This window comes from Styela clava, chromosome 1, assembly GCF_964204865.1.
Source record: "Styela clava chromosome 1, kaStyClav1.hap1.2, whole genome shotgun sequence".
NCBI lineage: Eukaryota > Metazoa > Chordata > Ascidiacea > Stolidobranchia > Styelidae > Styela > Styela clava.
In genome coordinates this window covers 11072127-11093666 of record NC_135250.1, presented here as the reverse complement: position 1 = coordinate 11093666, position 21540 = coordinate 11072127, and the positions used below count along the sequence as shown (strand labels likewise).

Sequence of the window (21540 nt, the reverse complement as noted above, 5' to 3'; positions counted from 1 at the left end):
GAATTTTTGTGAGAATATTACTATTAGTATCTAAATATATTATACTTTTTTGATTGTACAGAAGAAATGCACGCTTTTGTACGTATTCGATCTATAGTGCACGAGCGTATGCGAACCATTTCATTTAAAACAGATTTCAAGATGCCCGCAATTAAAAATGTCAATTGGTGAAAAATCTTCTTTTCTTAATAGTCAAAATGTTGTAGCCCATTAAAGAAATCAGTTGAACATGAAAAACTAAAGAAAAAGATAATCTTATTATATGAATTAAATTTCATAAATAATGAAACGTCACCGAAATTAGTGCAAATTCGCTAAAACCTTCTATTCAGCTGATAAGAACTATCAGTAAATTCATAGACATCATAAATAAATAAACGTTATAACCTGTAAAATATAATTGGACGAGGTTTAGTGATATATATCCATCTTCATCCCAAACAATTAGACACTCTTTTAGTATAATATGATTTTACTATTCCAGAGTGTCCCTACACGCGTACAATTCAACAGAATACAGCTACAGGTATAAAAAGGAAGATTTTCCTTTGACTATTTCAACGGGTCAAAATATATTCCTAGAAGTGAGCTTAGCATTTACCGAGAATTTTAAAGGTTTGATATAATAATCTATTTCATTTTCTAATATTTGATTATTGTTTGGATTTACCCTTGCGTTGGCATGTCATAAATGAAGTAACACGCCACAATATTATATGATTTCTGAATTCTATGATTTTTTGAATTACAAATACGAGTTTAGTGCAGTTTACAATACCTGAGATTGTCGCTTCTAGATAGTCGATCCTCTTCGACTAAGATAGCTAAAATGTTTGAAAATCTGGCATAATGTTTCCCGACCTTTTTTCATGCGGTGCCACTGTTCGGTCCAAATCACAGTTTTCACCAAGTGTCTTTGGGCTATATTCACAGTATTTCGAGCAATAATTCAGTCGTAAGCAGTTACAGCTAACTGATTATCACTTATTGACAATTTTATTCCATATCCAAAGTTTGAAATATAATATATAGAATTCTTCCAAATTAAAAAAAATAACATTGGTTGAAACAGTAAGTAACTCATTGTCGAAGTTTATGCTTAGATCTGGAGCTGATGCTCAACAACTGCTTTGCTTCCTCTTCTTCAAATGTATCAGAAAGAACTTCAAGCAAATATCAAATGATCGAAAATGGGTAAAACTAATTTATATTCTGTAAGTAACGTACAGATGCAAAAGTGACCGAGTCATATCAAGACTAGATAGTAATCAGACCCGCCAACTAATATTCGGAGTACCGTCTCATTTAATGGTGCCCAGTTATTGATCAAGCACTTAATATGTATTTTTTATTAATTTGACGTTACTGTAATTGTTGTAAACTGCTTGTCTGAGGAAGTCTGATTTTGGTCAGACGAAGCGTTACAGAAATATATTTGTGTTAGTGTGCAGCAGGACTCTTGAATTGCATATTATGGTATTTTATTCCTGCTACGGATCCACTAGTGCAAAGGCATAGAGAAAGGATTGGGAGTTAGTCTCGCGCAACCTCTAGTGATCGCTGTAAAAAGAATTGCGAGTTTACTCAAAACTTTACTTGGCATCTTCAAGTGGTGAGGTATGAAGGCATCAGAGCTGCTAAAATTAGTTGTAAATCAGGTCTTTTTGTGAAAAAAGTATTCCCAGACACTCCCTGAAGTATAGGCCTACTAGCCACTCCGCTAAGCTGTTAGTACTTTAAGTATTCTTCTCGTGTTCTTGCAGGTGCATCATAGACTCTACTCTTCAGTACTTGCCTTCACCTAATGAAGTCACGCGAAGATTTTTCTTCAAAGTTTTTGATTTTTCCTCATCTAACATGACTTCAGTTTTCATTCATTGCCAAGCATTATTGTGTAATTCAACAGATGCCAACTCAATTTGTAAACAGGTTTGAAGTTTACAGTGTTTTAAACATATGCAAGGAAATAAACGAATACTCAATAACATTATAAACACATGAACGAATCGCACTGTGTGAACTGGAACTTCCCTCATTTTTGAGGTGAAATTATGTTCACATAAGTGTATTTTGTAGGGCTGGGAATTTCACGCAAAATGCTTTAACCGTTAACTGCAGCGTTATGTGTGACGTTGTTGTAATTTAAGCTTGTAACGTCCCGATGGTTCCAAAGCAACTTCGCGTCGAACCAAAATGTCTATTAGACGTCTTCAACGAGTTATTGTATTTTGTTTTAGCAGGGATGTCAAAGGCAAAAACGTAGCACATCTGGTATATCAGAAATGGTGAACACCAGACAGAGACTAAATAATGGTATTGAAAAACTATCAATCAATAGTGTCGAAGAAGACGAGAAAGCTTATGGAAGTATCGGGCCATTTGTTTTGGGAAATGCAGGTAGATATGCACATTTAAGAAAATGTGCGGAGGAGTAACCTGGGAAAAACGATTAATAATATGCGCTGGTTATTACAATGACCATGCACGGGTGTGATTGATCAAAACTTGTTTGTCATAATCAAAAATTATATAGAGCCATGCAACATTTTTATTTTTGAATTTTAGATTCAACATTCTATATTAATATTCTGCTACAAACAAGTTTTAGATAACTTCGAAATTTCAGAATAATTTATTCTAAACATATTCTTTTTTTCCAGAAGATGAAAACGGAGAGTCGACGAATCCACAGATGTACGTTATCATTGCATCGTGTATCGCTGGAGTCTTATTCATAACTTTGATTTCATTTGTTGCTTATATAAGCTACATCAAAATATTTTCTAAAACAACCAGTTACCTATCAAATCATGCATCCAATTCACAAAATTTTTCCGAAATATAATATCAACATTTTCGAATTTCATAACTTTTTAAATGTGATACACTGTCTCATATATAACCCACTATTAAACAACATATCGGTCGCCGTCGATAGAAGACTACCGTATACATATTGTTTACCTAACACCTGAAATGTTCAAACTGTATCGCCTATTAAAAGTATGAAATGTACATCATTTGTAACACAGCCAAGGATCCCATACCTGCCTATTTATTTTCAAATGTTTCAATGAAGATTTGTACGCATGGCCAAGTATGCTAGTGCTGTATGTGCGAGTACCGGCATTGTTTGGTCATTTTTATTATGCACGCGCATCGCTTGGCTGAACTTTCTTCGGGAGAGAAAAACTTATTACACCGTGTTGAAACTTCGGAGAAATTTATATTCGTGAAATTAGTACGGCCGAAGTTAATAAAAATACGGAAGTGCAGAAATTTGCTGACCAAAGTTCCACGGGTTTAGTATCTCATAATTCAAGAAGATAAGACAAACGTCATTACTACACAAATGATCGTAATTAGGTGCTAATTAAATAACCACGCATTACGTTGATATGGCCTGTATGATCTGTAATTCACTAATTATTAATTACTTTTATTAACCAATAGTTCGCTAATTCATAGAAATTATTTTGATATTCAGTCTGTTCAATATACGCTGAAAGAATATCAAATAACACCATACAAATAAAGTAACATTGACTTCCAAGTATTATAAAACTCGCTTCTGCAAAATTATTCGAAAATGCCTAGCTTTACTCGAGAATTTTTCAATGTTATTCAACAGTAATCACAGATATACGTACCTGACTCAAATGCGTAGAGCACTGCCATTAATAGTGTCGATCCACGCTTAAGTTAAAACAGCTCGTTATAACGAGCGTTTGAAGACCGCTTCGCCGCGGCTAAAACTAGACAAGAAATGACAAGAGGGGTTTCTTCATCAGACATTGGGTTCGAAGGCTTTTCCCCAAACGCTCAGCGCGTCGGAAGAGGGAGCCTCTGCTATCATCATAAGAAACGAAACACTTGCGGGCGTGTATATCTGATATACTTTAGAGCTATGCTAACATTTATGGTGAGTATGAAAAATATACACTGCTTTCAATATGATAAGATGGTAGGTACACATGATAGATTCTAATTAGATTCATTCACTGTGCAGTTTAGTCTATGAATGAAATAAGGTTGACATGGTTCACTGCACATAAATTACCATCTAATATAGTTGGAACTTACATCTAATGAGCTGTGTTGTTTCGGGGCATTTCCCAGTAAAATTTTATGCTTATTTCGAGGGAGTACTCAATCATGGTCTCATATCTGATTATTAATATGACTGGGATTCTGAAAATAGCTAGGTCGCCCAAATAATCAATCAATCTACTGCATGTTTAAAAGGCAATCTCACAATACGAAATCGTAATACATCCACAAATTGCTCAGGCGTAGAAGGGGTGAGCATCTTTCCATCTATTATCCATATTAGACTGCCTCATTAAGTTTTCAATATATAACCTTATTTTAACATATGTCTTGCATTTATTGAGCAAAATTAAGTTATATGGTACATATCGATCACATAATTTTTATTTATTCAATTCAGTGGTTCAGAAAATATAAAAAAGTTAATTAACTGAGTGAAGTTTTCAGCAGTACATGTTGAAGGTTTACAAAAATTAGGCACCGAATAAAAACTGAATCATATCACTACTATTTTTTGCATAATTAAGCACCACAATATGTACATATTAAGTAAAGTTCTAAGGTAAAAATGTTATGGAAATGGCATTAAACGAAAAAACCATAGAGTTATGAAACTGCCTTATTAACAATTATCAAACTTGATAACTAATGACAATGGAACACTTTAAACAATTTATTATTGGCTCAACTGGTCTGAAAATTTCAATGAGATAAAAATTTAACTTGAAATGTTAACTTAACGTGATATTGAAAGTCTGTAATATATATATACCGGTATATATGATCAACTAGCAGGCCTGTGTTTAAGTGGTTGCAAGGTGCAATATAAGTTCAACAAGGTGTTTTTTGTCACAAAGTTTCCAGTAATTGCTTTTTGTTTATTCCTCATGATAATGTTACATTTTCTGAAACATTACATTTCTTTCAAATTAATGCAATCTAGTAAAGGAATCAACAGTTGAGCAATATTATAAAACCACAGGTAAGCGATAACGTTGGTTCAGAAATTAGATCAACATCAGGTAAAATGCAATTATTTAGCAAATATATAAGTGTTATTCATAATAAAATGAAGAAAAAAAAATTGATTACAGAAGCAGAAGTGCAGAAAAAACCTTAATAGGTAAGGTTTTAAAACGTATATAATTTCAATTAAAAACGAGTTTGCTAAAAAGTGGTACATGTTAATTAATTCTCACACACTCACGCACAGAATACAACCACAGAGATATAATTGAAAAACATGAGAAATGTTAGGATAAACTACATTATACACAAAAGGAAAACCCAAAAATTAAATAAATAGTATTTGCTACATCATATTAATAAATTTTGTAAGAATTACCAATTTAATAAACAGAAGAGAGCAGTAAAGAAGTATATTTATTAAAATCTATCTCGAGTCAGATTATTGTTTTAGTCAATTAAGGCCAAATTGCTCAACCAAATTTGTCACAAGTTGGATACTTGAAGATGTGGGCTAGGCCATTTCATCCAATTGTTACATATCTAGCCAAACTAAATCAAATTCATTTTATAAATTATTAAATGCATATATACATTGAAGAACATTTTAGTGAAAAAAATAGCATAAAAAATTTTATTTCTAGAATTATCATCATAGTAGATTTCAATTCAAGTCCAAATATTTACTGGATTCCCATGAATTGTAAAGTCTGTCTGAGTTCAATTAAGTAGTTTGGATCTGGATATCCGTAGCTAAATAAAAACAGTGAGGAACTTATTCAACATGAATAATTGCATAACATAATTACATATTTTTTTTTATACAGTCATGATTTACTGGCTAAGGAAAAATAAACTTAACTACCCCTATTGTTATACATAGAAACTAAAATACTTAGGTTACATCCTGATTTCCATTACGTTGCGGCCTTTATTGTACCATTTGTTTATGATTAGATTTTAATATATTACTACAAATTTGTATACTAAGCTGTAAACATTAATTTTTGTGATTTAATCTACAAAATATGATTTAAATTATAAGGAAAAAATCGAAAATACATATTTTAGTCAAAAATGAAGAAAAAGTCTCCAAAATTAGGAGATCAGACACCTGATAAAATAGACAGACATACCTATGCTTTCCTCCATTTATATTGGTTTTATGCGGAATTCCATTCCAAACAATTCGATTGTCTTCGCCCGAAGATTGCGATTGACCAATAGTAAAAGTAAGTCCAGCATCAAATGCTCTTCTGAGTAATTTTAAAAGATCGCGACCTTCTCGATTATCAGGCAAATACGCTTCACGATTTGTAGATCCATATTGAGATCCAGGTGAAGGATGACAGTTCTGAAATTATAAAAGTAAAATTTCATGGAATAACCAACAAAAGAAAAAAGAACATGCTTTTATGTCCCAAGTTTCGCATTAAATATTGCTGCTTGTGTATATCTAGCCACTACGATTTATTATAACCATTGGACGGAAATTCTAGGTATATAGAAAGGGAGATGAAGCTCCACAAAAGTTGTTTGTTTTTCCATAAAAGAGGTTGAGAAACATAGCTTTACATGGTACAAATATGCAGGATCTTCATGAAGTCCTGTTACAATTTCGCTATAAAGCCAGTTCTCAAAACGTCTTAACCAGGTTTGTTTTAAGACATTCGAACGCTGTATGAACACTCTGTATAACTCATTACACTATATCTGCCGATAAAACAAATAAAGTATATTAATAAAACTGAATGATTCAGGAGACTTGCTGCACAATAATACCAATAATATTTCATCTGACTAAAGTCAGACTTCTTAAGACCTGCATAATTCAACTCTATATTTGTGTTAGTGCGCATATAAGACTCTTGAAACACTTCAACATTCTTCTATTATATGTATACGGGTCCACCAATGAAAAAACATAGAAGAGGAATAAGTATTTGGTCATGCACAAACTCATTAGATAACAAAAGTATATTAACCTGTTGAATTCCAGATGGAAATGAATATCTAATCACAATTGTACCACTTCCAGTATATCCAGGTAGTGACCTTGGATCAGTGTGATCTGTCATTTTACCATTGGTAGGTTGATTTCCAAAAGCATTTCTTGGCTGGGAATTTGGCGAATACTGACGTGGTTGGCTGTTAAGTGAACCAAATAGCAATCTAGAACCTCTTCCAGCATATTGAGTAGGCAATGGAGAAAACTGTGGTGTTTGATGCCGAGGACGCTGAGGAGAATTACCTAGCGGTTGGTTGCACATTGGGCATTTGGGATTTGTCTGAAAAAGAATATGGTTTGAAATAATTATTTTCTGAATGAATTTCAAATCAGTTTTTATCAACTATTTGATTTGACTCGTACAAATTAGCTGGACTAAAATCGTATCACCTTAACTGTTGCTTTTACAAACAGATATTTAAATACGGTAATTCAGGAATTGAAGTTTGGTTTGAATTTTTGTACCACTGGAATTACAGTATATAATATTGGCCTACATGGTTTTTCAACAACAAGGTATCATTACAAATACAGAATAGTGAAAAATTCTCACAGAATAAACAAACAAAAAAAAATGGAATGAACGAAAAGTTCGAATGAAGACAGGTTCAGATCTATGGCAGATATTCATGTGTAAGAGGATCAGAAAAATGAACTCTTCAAAGGGTGATAGGATTACTCAATCACATGGCGAGACATGTCCCTCTGTCAGGTTGGGTATACAAGCGTATCTTGAGATTGTTAAAAGAAGGCGAAAAATAGAATGAAAACAAGTAGGCAAACTGTGCAACGATCTTACTTTTATGGCCGTATCAACACAGTTTGCATGAAATATGTGTTTGCATGAAAGTTTTTTGGTTGGTAGTGCACTTATTGGAGCCAAACATATAGCACACTTATCTTCCTCTTCATCCTCTTTCTTATCATCTGCTTGTAAATCATTATGCTGTAGTACACGAGGTCCTATAATTGCAGAAATATTAAATATATATTGCTATGTTATGTTCACTCATTTTATTTGGTATTGGTCCAAAAAATGTTTGTTTCGCTCAGTACAGGACAGTATAGCAATTTAAGACATGAAAAGCATGCAAAAACTGGAGATTTTTTATGGCTCAACGGCTGGAGCATTGTGGGATAAGGGTATGAGAGGGTTGCTGGTTTCATTCCTCGTCATTGTAGAGTGGCTCACAAGACTACTGGTCGGTTACAGATACCAGCAACACCAAGTCCATATTTGTGAAACATATATCTGGGTAACTATTCCTACACCAAACTGGATGAGAGGACAAGGTTTTCCATATGACTAAGCAGTTATCTGCTATCTTGATTGCTTGCATTCAAATAGACTCCCCTGGCAATAAACCATTCAATATTTAAATAGGAAATTTCAGATTTGTTTCACAATTAATTCCCATGTTTGAATAATCTAACAAGATGATGTTTCATCGATTACATTGAAAAGTTAGTTTAAATTTTACACACACTTAAAATCGGAAGCATTACAACTAACTAACTATAATTCAATAACACAATAATACATCAGTTATCGTCTTGGCTTATACTAATAGCATATTTATAATTTTTCACATCTGACCTTAACATTACATACCTTTCATTTGTTTTTGCCTAGGCATACTTCGTGAATATTGCTCAAAGGTTTGAGGTCTCCGGGCCAGACGAAGTTGTGAATTCATTGGATCAACATAATTTGGGATCAATTTTTGAGTTTTTGGTCTTGCACCAGGAGGTCTAAATGCTGGCGCGAGCTGCGGTTGTGCAGTCACTGAAATAAAACATAGAAGTAAACCAGTGGTTCTCAAAAGGTGGGGGACGCTCACAAGGAAAGGGAGGGTGACGTAGACAATTTTTCGAGGACTTGTGAAGCTAATTCAATTGATCTTACTCGCCTCATTTTGGATATTTACATTTCAACACTTTTCATTTATTTCATTATTTTTAACATGTTTTTTTTTTGGTTAAAACATACTTTCGCCTTACTATCTGTTATTTGTAGGCGTAGCTTATTGTTAGCTAGTTATTCTTAAGGTGGGGCGCGAGACACCTTACAAATTACAAAAAGGCTTAAGAAGTTTGAGAACCACTGAATTAGACAACCTGTATTTCCAGTATTGGTCTTATGAGATCTTATCCAAATGCAGAATGTGAGAAAACAAACGAGGAGTAAATTTTTTTTATATTCATCCTAGCCTAGGATAGAGGATAGATTTAGAGCATCATTGTCATAACAGAAGCTATGTCTTTTACTAAGTCCATGTCGAGTATGACCGGATCAGTCAGGCGAATGTTAGGTATTGGTAGTGGATATCATAACTGACCAGTTATTATATAATTTAAGCTTATCAACCCTGCAAAATGCTCTGTTGAAAGTTTGCTTAATATCTACCTACCATCATGTATACAATACACCTGCCGTCTACTTTATAAATACATTGTATGCAACGAGGAAATTGAATGTTAATTATTGAAAAAATATTAATTCACTAGCATATTGCACTGATAACTCAAAATAGACAGAGTTGATGCGAGAAAAATGTTATCAATGTATAACTAAATCCTACTTTGTTTTTTAAAATACTAAAAACTATTTCAACTCTTATTTGATTAAACTCGACGTGAAATTCGATGTGTTATATTTACTGAGACTCAGACTCGATTCAAGAGATATGACCTGTGCATTCACTTGACTTGCAACTCGAGTTTAGGGACATGAACCCAACTTTGGATGCAAGTGGCTCTTGTGTAGCGGCTTGTTCTGAGCAATAAAATATCATCGAATGGTTAATAAATCACTTGCTACGTTTTTTTATGAGATTTATTCACATGTTTCGCTCTGTACAAAGCCCTGTATAAGCAAATACTGATATCTAAAGATACATGATGAGCTACTGTTTTAAAAACTGGAACATTTCCAGTTCGGCATGATTTATCCCAGTAGTGTGAAACATTTTTTGTCGGCGGTACATATAACCAACCTCAGACATCACTAGGCAACTTAAAAAATTTTGTATTTTCATAGACACAACAAATTACAGTAATAAAGGCAGCGAGCAAAACGGTGAAAGATTTAAGGCATCGACAAGAGCAAAAAAATATTATTCATATTTGCCCATATGAGCAGCGCCTTTTAAAAATAAACTGTCGCATTATGATTTTTATTATCAATGGGGAAAATGCTGAGTGTTGTCAAGGGCCCCCTAAATGGCTTGTTTGGTTGCATGCAGCCACCGAGCCGCCTGTTGTACACCCCTGGTCTATTCAAATTATCACACCTTCGGTGAGGTCACTGTGACTTGGCGCAAAACACAGGTATGTCTAACGTTTCAACCGTTAGAACATTGATATTGCTATTCAAAATCCCAAATCTCGTACTTACTTGTATCAGGTAAAGCTTGTGCAGATGACGATGCAGCCCAATCAGGTGGAAGAGCACCACCTTGTGGAATCGTTGATTTTGGTATTGAAAGGGAAGCAACAGCTTCTGAACTTGGTTCTCTGATTCCCAAACTTTTCAACTCCTTTTTGAGTTGTGCCAAATAATCTGTTCTCGAATATTCATCTCTATATATTGAAGATTACACAAATTAGTCAAATAGCAATTATTGTATCGGTTGTCTACTTTATTTATTTAAACTTTCGCCTGTCTGTCTTCATACTTTTTCAGAGTACATGTCATACACTCCAACAATCAACACAATCTTCTTTGTGTGCTTATATATACACATATACACAAGCCGCTAGGCACCCAGTATGGATCTCCGCCATTGCTTGTGGCCCGCATCATTTCAGGATTACTAACGGGTAATATATAGACGCCACTGTAACAAAAAAATTGTACCAAAACTGGCAGTTCATTTTGACCGCTGTGTGCCTCATCGGTATCCATGGGCGAAAGTTATGCTGTGTCTAATAATTAAAACATGTTCACTAAAATTTATACTGCTGCCACAGTTTATGGACTCCAAGATGAAAGACGGCTATTCGAAAGAGTATTTTCTTTCGCGACGGGTAGCAGTCTAGGAATTTTAATATTCGACTTGGTTGACGAGGGAATGGCAAAAATTTATGAGAAAATGGGAGTATTTTCAATGATCTGTGTTTTTCGCTGTTGCCAAGGAAACGAAACATCAATTAGAACTTTTGGTGAAACGCACATTACTAGTGTGACAGCATAACCCACGTTAGAAATTCCATACAGATTGGTCCGGCCGTTAAGACTCTACAGTTGACACACAGACAGACAGATACACAGACATACAGACAGAACGACTGAGAACGAGGGTCTCCTAGACAGAGATCCAATATAGCAAATATCGGTACATGATGGCATAGATCTATGCTATATCTAAACTAAATCATAACTACCGTAGTTATATGGTTAACTGAAAATTTCCATAATCAACTTACGCTCTCAAAAGTGTTACGCATGGTCGCGCTCGGAAAGATGGTTCACCTTCTCTTCTTTCAATACGAAATAATTTCCTGTCATTAAACGCAGTGCGCAACATGATTGCCATACGAAGACCATTCTCGCTATCAGGCAATGCAGCAACAATATACATTTGACTGTATTGAACTTCAAATGATTTTGAAGGTTTCGACCCCTAGAATATATGAAGTCGAGAACATAATTTAGTCAGTTAAAATAATGACTTGCAACTAGGCTAGATTTATATCAGTTCTACAATCGAAATGCTTTATCATGTTTTATCATATATTCCAAGAAAAAGTATAATTCATTTGTATATGTTGCAATAAAAAATGATCAATATTACATACCATGAATGACACTACATAACATCAACGTACATAACACAGTACACAAGAGTAATTGATAGGATAAAATATTTATATCATTCATTCTAGGGAAAGCTGCCCCCCACCTCATACAGAGTGTAATAAATTGGGTAGGCAATGATGAACCTAAAAGATTGCGGTCCTCTCAGATAAAACCGGCTCCTTATATATCGCTAGATAACCATGGCTGTGTGTACAGGGCCTTGCTCGGAGCAAAAAACAAGTACAAGAATAAAAAAAAAGGCCACCCAAGACCCAAGGGTTAGAGGTAAGATCGGGCTCTAAAATTCCAGCCCGGCCCGACCCAGGCCCGTGGGTATTAAACCTGACCCGAGCGCGACTAATTAACTGGATTTGCAGGCCCGAACCCGGAGCAAACTCGAAATTTCATATTTTATTCAGGAGTTCATTAAATTGTCATTGCAAGAGTTTAGTACAGTATGTGTGGTGTTGATGAGTCAACTTCTGTTTTTTTTGCAGACCACATTCTCTCATGGCCAAAACACGGCCGAAGCGCCTCATTTTCGAAAAAAGTCAGCGATAGAGAAGCCTGACCCGACCCAACCCGAACGTAATGATTGACATTTCAGGCCCGACCTGGCCCGAATTTCGGTTCGGGTCGGGCCCGGGCTTCAGATCTTTGCTCTACCAAGGGTACGTGCAACACTACTTTCTAAAACAAAACAAGATAATAACACAATAGGCTACCTCAATTTTCATTTTTCCTCCAGCAAAACGAAAATAAATATTAATCGTTCCACAGTTTCCAAAATTTTTGAGATTTCTATTTTCTCTTTCCATTCGTATTACTCCATTTTGAGGTTGAGGAAAGGGTCCTCCTTTACGTAAAGTTTCTTTACTCTCTTGATCAGACTCATCGCTTGAGTTTTCTTCATAATGGGCTTCGGATGTAGCGGGAAGAGGAGGTGGAACTGATGGTTCGGAGATGCCAAGTTTTAATAGAGCTCGATACAACTGCTCTAAGTAGTCTTCATTTGGGTAGTCATCACTGTAATATAAAAAAAATAGATTAAAAATAAGGAGTTAAGAGTAGGATTTTCATATTTATCCTAGGGGAGAGAAAAGTCGGTAGGAGGACTTAATCATATGACAACCATGTCACATCCTGTATGGGAATAGCTAGCATTATTTGTTTCAAATGCATGAAATTTTCTTGGAGAAAGTTGTGACCGAGCAGCTGCTATCAGAGTGAACTACCCTATGTCGGTGAAGAGTCCAGCAACCCTCTTACACATATAGGTACTTATCTTTCACAGAATTTGAACTTGCGAACCCACATATGCTTAACAGAGTTGTTAGACTAAATAATCAAATGAGAACTGAAAGAGGCAATGATGGTATTAGCTTTGGAATGTATCATAGTACTACTTACTGCATAATTAACTATAGAACTATAGCATAACAAGAAAGAGACGTTTATCCATGAGCCCCAGTAGCAATGGGTTAATAAATGGCGCACGGACCCAACTATAAACTGATCGAACATTAGAACAAAAAGTTGCATTAAAATCAATGTGAATAGTTTGCTCTTGAAAATATTTTAAGCTCAATTAGCACAATGGTTAAATTAATTGAAGGATACATTGACTTAAATTGTCAAGGGAAGTGTAATAATTATCCAGTTATACCATATATACCACAGCGAAATATAAGTCTATCTTTGCTTTGCAATCTTGCCATGCAAAGCAAAATTGAATAGAAAACTAAAAGTTTACTTTGAAGACAGCTGATTCTAATAAAAACCTCAAAATAGCATGAGAGAAATAGAAACCGCTTAGCGAGATGCAAAAATCATTAGATAACAATAAATCATATACGGTGATATGAAGAATTTAATCTTACCTAGTAAGTAGAGGAACTTTTGTTCTAATCATGTATATTCCAGCTTTCAATGCCACAACAAATAATTTTCTTTGATTTGCAGCTTCTAATATCATTGCAGATAATTTTCTACCTTCAGCGTTTGCTGGTAAACATGCAGTTCGATTGTAGGAAACATATTGTATGATTTGCCCACCCTGACAAAATAGAAAACATTATTATCAGATGATTTGGACTTGAAACCGCCCCAGGGTTCGAATGAGATATAATAGAGGATGAAAAGCTATTCACAAAAAGTCAGAATTATTATGTGACGTGTTTTTTTCATTTGACATCTGACATATACCCAACAATACAGCCATGAAATCTAAAATATCGCATAAGTGGTATATACTTATTACGTAACACCCAGCAAAATCAACCAAGTATCAAGTCTAGGCTAAATTAAAAGGCTAAAATAATATCGCAATACAATATTTAGCCTGGTTGATGATAAAATTTACAAAAATTTGCTGATATCATTACAGTATTGCCTTAATATAACTGCACTCACATTTGTATTGATTATGCCACCAGGAAATCTGAAGTACATATGCAGAGCCTCGCAAAGTGGAAATCCAGATAAACTTTTCTCATGAAGTTCAGAATTGATTTTTAAGCCATCTGGCTGAGGAAATGGTCCTTTCGGCTTTGGAGTAACCTTCTGTAGAACAAAAGTGAGACTGCTCAATAACTATAATGGAATTGCTAGTAATTCTTGCAAACTAAACAGAAAATAATAGAAAAGAGAAAATAGGATTGCATATTGAGATAATATTGTTTTGTACTTTAGTGGATGTTGCTTCAAACCATGGGCAGGAGGAGAACCATGGAAGCATTATTTTGTTAATTTCAACATTCAATATATTACAATTATCATGTCTCTCATTCCTAATCGGTAAAGCTATTCATGTACCCTACCACATTGGCATTATCATACTTTGTCAGTTGAAAGACTAAAAAAGTCAAAAGGTTTTGAGTTCAACTAAATTTTGAACTTCCTCTGAAAAAACAATTTCACAAGAGTCCATTGCCATGAGACATTAATTCCTTCACAAAATAGAATTTTGACCAACAATAGTATGTTTACCTTAACTTGATGTATTGGTGGAGAAGTATCCATCATTTCATGTCCGGTTTCGGCTGGATATGTGGAGAAAACGGCGGGGGCAGCTGAAGTAGTGAAATATGAAAGCGATAATTATTTGGAAGTAAAAACTATTATAAAATTCAGGTTGCAGAGCTAATCTTATATCTAAGATTCCTGGAGTTTATCTGTGAGAACAAAAAACTGGATTGCCCGCCGCCGTAACATGGTGACGGCTTCCTCCACCATCAAGTCCATGCATCTGAAACAAAATCTGGATAACTATTTCTATACCCGACATGGACTGTTAACTCAACTAGAGAGTGTGGTTCACCATATGACCAACTGGTCGCATCAGCTTTCGGTCCAACCGGTCGCATCCTCCTTATAAATATCAAAATCTTATCCTAAATACCTTTACATTTCTGCTGTAAAAAGTTGTAGTACATGTTAGGTCAAGTATAATAGAGCATAAAATCAGTGACATACTTTCTCGTGGTCTTGTTATTGGGGGGCTTGGAAGAGCGATCTTCAAATCAACTAAACGTGATTTAATTTCATCGAGTTTATGTGACAAATCAACTTCATCTCCTGTATTTCGACTGAAAAATATAACAAAAATAGTTAGTGTAGAAAACGCAGTGAAAAAATATTTCTACGCTATATATACTATGATACAAACAGGCATAAAAATTTTGTGAATGAGGAATCAATATTCTGAAGCAATAAGAACAAAATTCCATAATCCGAAAATTTTTCTATAATAGTAATGTATTTATTATTAATTTGTTATTGCTGGACATTATCAACAAAAGCAATTTTGAAATATTTGAGTGATTTTATTTATGTATGTATGAGAGACTTTTAACCCAAAAGAGACGAATTTGAAAAATCAGTTTTGAGAAATTGAAGAAAACGTATATTTTTAATTTTCAACTTTTAAACTTTATATAGAAAAACTTTGGTAAATATTGCTTCACACTATGATTATAGCCTAAACCCTAAACTTGTCTTTAAACCCTTGAACTGCTTGCTATATTAAGAGAGATTTATTTGAATCTCTATAGCAACAAGATATCAAACCTAAACTTATTTATAACATATTTAAAAATTTAGGAGAACACTAGTTCCAATTAGCGTTATATGAAATGATTACGCAATTTCTGTTGATACATAGTTTATTCCAATTACTCTGTTTGCCTACTTTTTAATATTTACCTAAACACAAATAAAGAGAATATCGCCAGGCAAACAAAAGTGGCTTTCAGTACAATATACCAAAGTCAATTATTTACGGTCTTGTGTAGTCTAATTTATATGGTAAATGTTGTAGAATTCACTAATATCAGTACAAAATAGAAGAATGACAGGGTTGGGGCTGATCACTCAAAATATATCATAATCATGCGCACCTGTGCTTTTTTTTAAATTTAGGACGAGATTGCATACTTAGTCACAGCAGATTCCATATAGTAATTTTATCTTTTTTTATACAAACTAGTACAAAACCAACATCCAAAAAAAGGTATTTTGACAAAAGATGCAAAGTTTAATAACATAGTTCAAAAGATTATGGTGATTAAAATGATTATAATAAATTATTTCAGCACAAACTACATACTATATTTTGAAACTGTTAGAAAAGATTAGAATCAGGGATATCCAAAATGAATAGAATATTCGAATCGATAAGAAATTAATTTGATTCACTATTTCAAATTCAAGACAATTTAGAATAGCTGAATTCGAAAAATTATTACCTATTTTGAACAATTGAAGTATCAACACATTATCCTTTTATTTTAATTTTTTTGCATTGAGTTCTATGGCTTTTTGCTTAACATGACTCACCTAAGAATGTTCTATTCCTCATTCAAAAATATTATTTACAATTATGTTCATAAAGCAGAATATTTGATTCAGGTCTAATTCACAAATTTTTTTTTCAATTCGTCAACTTTAAATAAGATAGGATTTGCATATTTATCCCGGGGGAATAGAAAGACATTAAGACGACGAAGGAGTCCAGCAATCCTCTCCCACATAATCATCCCCCGCAGGTCTCGAACCTGCGAACCCACGCAGGGTATCCAGAGGTGATGTGGCAAGCATATACCTAACGATTAGAACGATGCACCACACTGCCGAGCCAAAGAAGCATGTCAATGTCAATAACACCAACCTTCCAAAAATGTCATAAGCAGACTGTACAACAAATCCAGACCCTGTAACATCCTTTCTTACATAGAACAGTTTTCTTTCTTCAAATGCAATTTTCAACATTTCTCTAATGATTTCTCCACGAGAACTAGCAGGAAGCCTGACAATGCAGTCATATGATGGATATCTAATAACATCTGAGAATATCTGTAAAAAGAGGAAGAAAAAATTATCAAAATATTTCAAGGATTTGCCAAATACCTGATTGGTGCATCATGATAAGCGCTAGGACACTCACCATCGCACCTCTAATTACCCTACATGAGGTCTCAAATCCGGATCCTGTAGGGAATAATTATGTGAGAGAGAATTGCTACACTTCTCGCCGCTGTAGGATGGTTCACGAAATTACTGGAATATGAAAATACTGAGCCACCGGGCGCGGCGGTGTGGCTCAACGGGCTAAGCGTTAGGAATACGCTCGTCACTGCACCTCTAATTACTCTGCGTGGGTTCGCAGGTTCGAATCCCATGCAGGGATGGTTATGTGCGAGAGGATTGCTGGACTCCTCGCCGTCATTGGGTGGTTCACGTGACCGCTGGTCGGTTACGGCTTCCTCCACCACCAAGTCCATGCTTCCGAAAACAAACAATACAGTAAAAACTAATCCCATACCCGACTTGGAATGGTAACCGGACGAGAGGCCGTGGTTCGCCATATGGATAAGCCGTCTTATCGGCTTTCCTCTCCCCCGGGATAAATATGTAAATCCTATCCTATCCTATCATGCCTAACATGGAACGGTGATTGGACAAGACACCGTAGTTTGTCATATGATTAAGCCATCTTTTTGGCTTTTCTTCATATTCAGAAAAGTAAATTTTTTGTATTCATTTATTATTCGTATGCTATTTTATTTGTACAATTTACTTGGATCAATATAAATTTCATTGTTATTCATATCATATACTAGATTATTTTGAGAAAGTATTATTTTGAGAAAGTATTGTCTCTTACAAAAATCTCTCCTTCTGGAAAACAAAATTTTCCTTTGATCACTGCCTGGCCATCGACATCCACATTCTGCCAAAACATGTTTCCATCTTGTGGCTGCGGTAAAGGACTATCTGACCATTCAGGAAGAAGTGGATCCCGTAGTTCAGGAAGAAGTGGATCTCGTGTAGAACCTTCGGACACAAAATTTTTTAATTTTGAGAGCATATTTTTCAAGAAAATTCACTCAAAGCAATGTCACAGGCACTCACTCAGTCAGAAAATAAGGAGATTGATTTCTGAGTGAAGCTACGACAAGCCATTAAAATGCCAAGAGCTACAGAGACTAAATCATCATTATCTAATTTGTAAAAATTTGTGTAAATTTACGCAACTTCGCAATGTAGAATTTATATAACTAAAAATTGGATGTAGAGAAATGTATTGAACAAATTATTTATTAGAATACTACTTATTCGATTCTTTTATTTCTAATGAAATAATGACTTATAAACTGCAGTTGACTAGATACCTTACAAAATTTTCAACTTGATATCCGAAATATTATTTAAACTAAACATCATGCATTAATGACACTTTCATTTTACATTTAGGAAGCATGTAAACATCAACAATATGCAATGCAAAAATGTCAAAAATTTGAGTGTATAAAAGGAAACGTTTAATATTTTTTGGAATTTTAATATCAACACTGACTAGAATGCCCTGAATAATTAGAAAAAGGTGATCTAAAACCTATAAAAAATCTATATTCGAGTTATGAATACACGACTGCTTTTCTGATATATAAATCCTGTTTGCAAATCTTCTTTTATTAAAAAATAACATTAAACAAAAAAATATGAATAATCACCAGAAAATTGTGATACAGGATCCCATGAGTTCACTGATGTTCTCCTTTCTATATTTGGTGGATGAAATACAGGTTGTTCCTCAAAACCATAATTTGTTTGCTGCATTTTAACAGGTGATGATGACGATCGACTCAAATGTAGTGTCTTGGATTTTTTTAACAAATTCTCCAATAATTTTTTAAACTGTAGTAACTCTTCCAGAGAATCTTAATGCGAAAGAACTACCAGTAAATTGGTAAAACATTACCTAACCATGACTGTTTTTAAAACTTGAAAGGATGGCTAAACGTCAGCTCGAAAATTATTCCAAACAAAATTGTGGATTATTTTATTCTAAGGAAATGCAGAAAATGGATTTGAAAGATATTCAGAAATTAGGTATCTAACATAAATTATTATCGTGGTCATCTCAACATAAATTTTTTTGTGTCACATAACAATGCTGATATGAAATTAGGATTATAGGCACATCAAGCATGATGAAACTACAATTGAGTCTCCTACTGGTTGGCTGCTCATACTGGTCAACTAGCTTGTAGTTAGCATTGGTATCAGAACTATTATTTTCCAGTAGTTCCACATTAGAGCAGCATGAGTTGCAATGTTACATCTAAAACTATGTCATAATATAAAAAAATAAATAGCTGAATATATGATGTATGGTATTTCCATTTATTCAAGATCTAAGTACGAAGTATGTTCATCATCATTGAAAAACTCAATTTACCTGTTTTGATTAACATTTGTCCGTTCTGCAATTTTTGACAATCAGTATTCTTATGATGTTGAGTCAACAACTCGATTTTATATTCTCCAAGGAATTCTACGGTAGTCGAACTCAATATAGCTTCAACTTTGAGAAAAAGCTGAGAAGAAAACAAAAAACTTCCGATCAGTGTTATATTACAAGATTCTCTTCACGTTTTATTAAAATTTTGAATATAATTAAATATTTTATTACAGAAAACAGATATTTTGCAATATAAATAATGAGAATATATTGCAATGATGAACAAACATTTTCTAAATCCTAAAACAAAAGAAATAACACTTTTTCATGAGTGCACCTTGGCTTATATCTAAAATATGCAGACAACATAAAATTAAGCTATCTCATTAACGTTCCTCTCCACATGCTAGTAATATTTACTTATAATTGGTACAAGCCAACATTTCAACTATTCTAGAATGGATACAGTACCAGAATTATAAAATGAACATTTTAGGGTCTGGTATAGTTTAGTACCACACCACTTCTAGTTGGCCTGGCTCAACTATTTTCGCATATGTCAATATAACCCCCACCTGACTACGCTACCAAAATATTACGTCATTACTATGACACACTATCGTAATAAAGCCCCCCAAAGTATACGGATGGTCGTCCAAAACGCACAGATGATCACCCGAAATCAAGAAAGCTTTTTCTTTCGTTTTCTGGTCGCAACGATCACGATATGAGAGAGATCATCGCCATTCGCGAGTTCGTTCATCGGTGGCGCAGATGCCATCTCGGGTGATTGTAGACATCGTAGCAGAGTAATTTTTGGATGGCATAGTCATGTGGGGGTTAGGTATAACATATGCAAAATTCGTTATGCTATGCCAACTGGAAGTACTCGTGGTACTGAACTACACTAGACCCCTTGTCAGTTACATAACAATGTAAAGAGTTTGCACAATTGGTTTATTAATCATTGGAAACATGTTGCCATAAATAAACAGAAAGAGTTATACTCTTGTGAACCTTTTTCGGTTGTTCAAATTGTTCCACTTCAATTCTTTTTCCAAGCAATGTATGTTCTCTTTGCACAATTTTTGAAGCAACTAGGGAAAAAAATGAATGAAATAAAAATCTATACACAGGAAATGGGAATGGGACCAAAAATTCAGTTTTCCCAAGAGCATCAGATTTCATCATCCAAAATCATATCACTAAGAACTCACACTGGCATAAAAAGTCTCGCCAAATATATACAAACTGCTGCCCAAAAGCGCTCCACTGTGAATAGTATAGAGTTGATGACCGCATTTCTGCTTTTTTGTTACACTTTTTTGTGTAAATGTGAAGTGAAAGCATCGAAGTGAGTGACGTAATTTCGGATGAACTAGTCAAACAGGGGATAAGAATACCATATGCAATATTGGTATTTTATCAAGAAAGATGAAAAAATACAAATGTATATATTTATGCTCACTTTGTTTCTCCTCAAAAACTACAATGGCTTGTGATCCATTTTCAATCATTCGAACTTCGTTTACATCTCCACCTCCATTTTTTTGTTTCTGGAAATAAATTTCTAGCTTGTCTCCATTGATATTGGGCGGCAAATTCTTCACAAGAATGGAAGACATAATCAAAAAGTCAAAGTCGTCTTCTAAATGTCTAATCAAATCAGCAATTATCTTCTAATCAAAATATTGAAATGCGGAACTGGAAACACGCATTTCCTTACGACACTTTTGACCGGTAGATTAAAACGAATATAGTACGGTATTAGTCCTGTAATCACCGGATAAAAAAGTTTCGTTAGGTTTCTTCCTGCTTATTTGGTAATAACAGAATAATAAAACGAAAATCCGCCCACACAATCATTGGTACCCAAGTTGGGGATTTCCCGACAGGGATACTAAAATTTCGCTTGGGGAAAATAAACAAAAGCTCACTAGCGTCATCTACGCAAAATAAAATTTCCCAGGA

The 21540-nt window shown here is 34.4% G+C and overlaps 2 protein-coding genes across 2 annotated transcripts; one reads left to right on the top strand and one right to left on the bottom strand.

The window, feature by feature from the left end:
* Positions 1-529: 529 nt before the first annotated feature.
* Positions 530-2977, top strand: LOC144422023 (uncharacterized). Its single transcript, XM_078111737.1, has 5 exons — positions 530-615; positions 1104-1194; positions 1764-1929; positions 2238-2397; positions 2661-2977. Exons 2-5 carry the CDS (start codon positions 1115-1117, stop codon positions 2843-2845), a joined length of 591 nt encoding a protein of 196 aa, XP_077967863.1. The 5' UTR covers positions 530-615; positions 1104-1114; the 3' UTR covers positions 2846-2977.
* Positions 2978-4418: 1441 nt separating this feature from the next.
* Positions 4419-21413, bottom strand: LOC120348513 (uncharacterized). Its single transcript, XM_039418658.2, has 18 exons — positions 21038-21413; positions 20587-20666; positions 19567-19705; positions 18839-19045; positions 17989-18158; positions 16993-17177; positions 15300-15412; positions 14814-14896; positions 14238-14387; positions 13706-13881; positions 12551-12851; positions 11453-11649; positions 10422-10606; positions 8637-8810; positions 7824-7987; positions 7002-7304; positions 6153-6370; positions 4419-5769 (listed from the first exon to the last, which is right to left on the bottom strand). The coding sequence occupies exons 1-18, from the start codon at positions 21192-21194 to the stop codon at positions 5700-5702; spliced, it is 3072 nt and encodes a 1023-aa protein (XP_039274592.2). The 5' UTR covers positions 21195-21413; the 3' UTR covers positions 4419-5699.
* Between the last annotated feature and the right edge of the window lie 127 nt (positions 21414-21540).

Excerpts from the sequence above, each read along its gene's own strand:
- LOC120348513 (XM_039418658.2), bottom strand. The coding sequence starts at position 21,194 with ATGTCTTCCATTCTTGTGAAGAATTTGCCGCCCAATATCAATGGAGAC. Across the intron at positions 19,706-20,586 it reads AATTTGAACAACCGAAAAAG|CTTTTTCTCAAAGTTGAAGC; the intron begins GTTCACAAGAGT and ends TTTTCTTCTCAG. Across the intron at positions 11,650-12,550 it reads GAGGAAAAATGAAAATTGAG|GGGTCGAAACCTTCAAAATC; the intron begins GTAGCCTATTGT and ends CATATATTCTAG.
- LOC144422023 (XM_078111737.1), top strand. The coding sequence starts at position 1,115 with ATGCTCAACAACTGCTTTGCTTCCTCTTCTTCAAATGTATCAGAAAGA. Across the intron at positions 1,195-1,763 it reads TATCAAATGATCGAAAATGG|GTGCATCATAGACTCTACTC; the intron begins GTAAAACTAATT and ends GTGTTCTTGCAG. Across the intron at positions 1,930-2,237 it reads CCAACTCAATTTGTAAACAG|CAGGGATGTCAAAGGCAAAA; the intron begins GTTTGAAGTTTA and ends ATTTTGTTTTAG.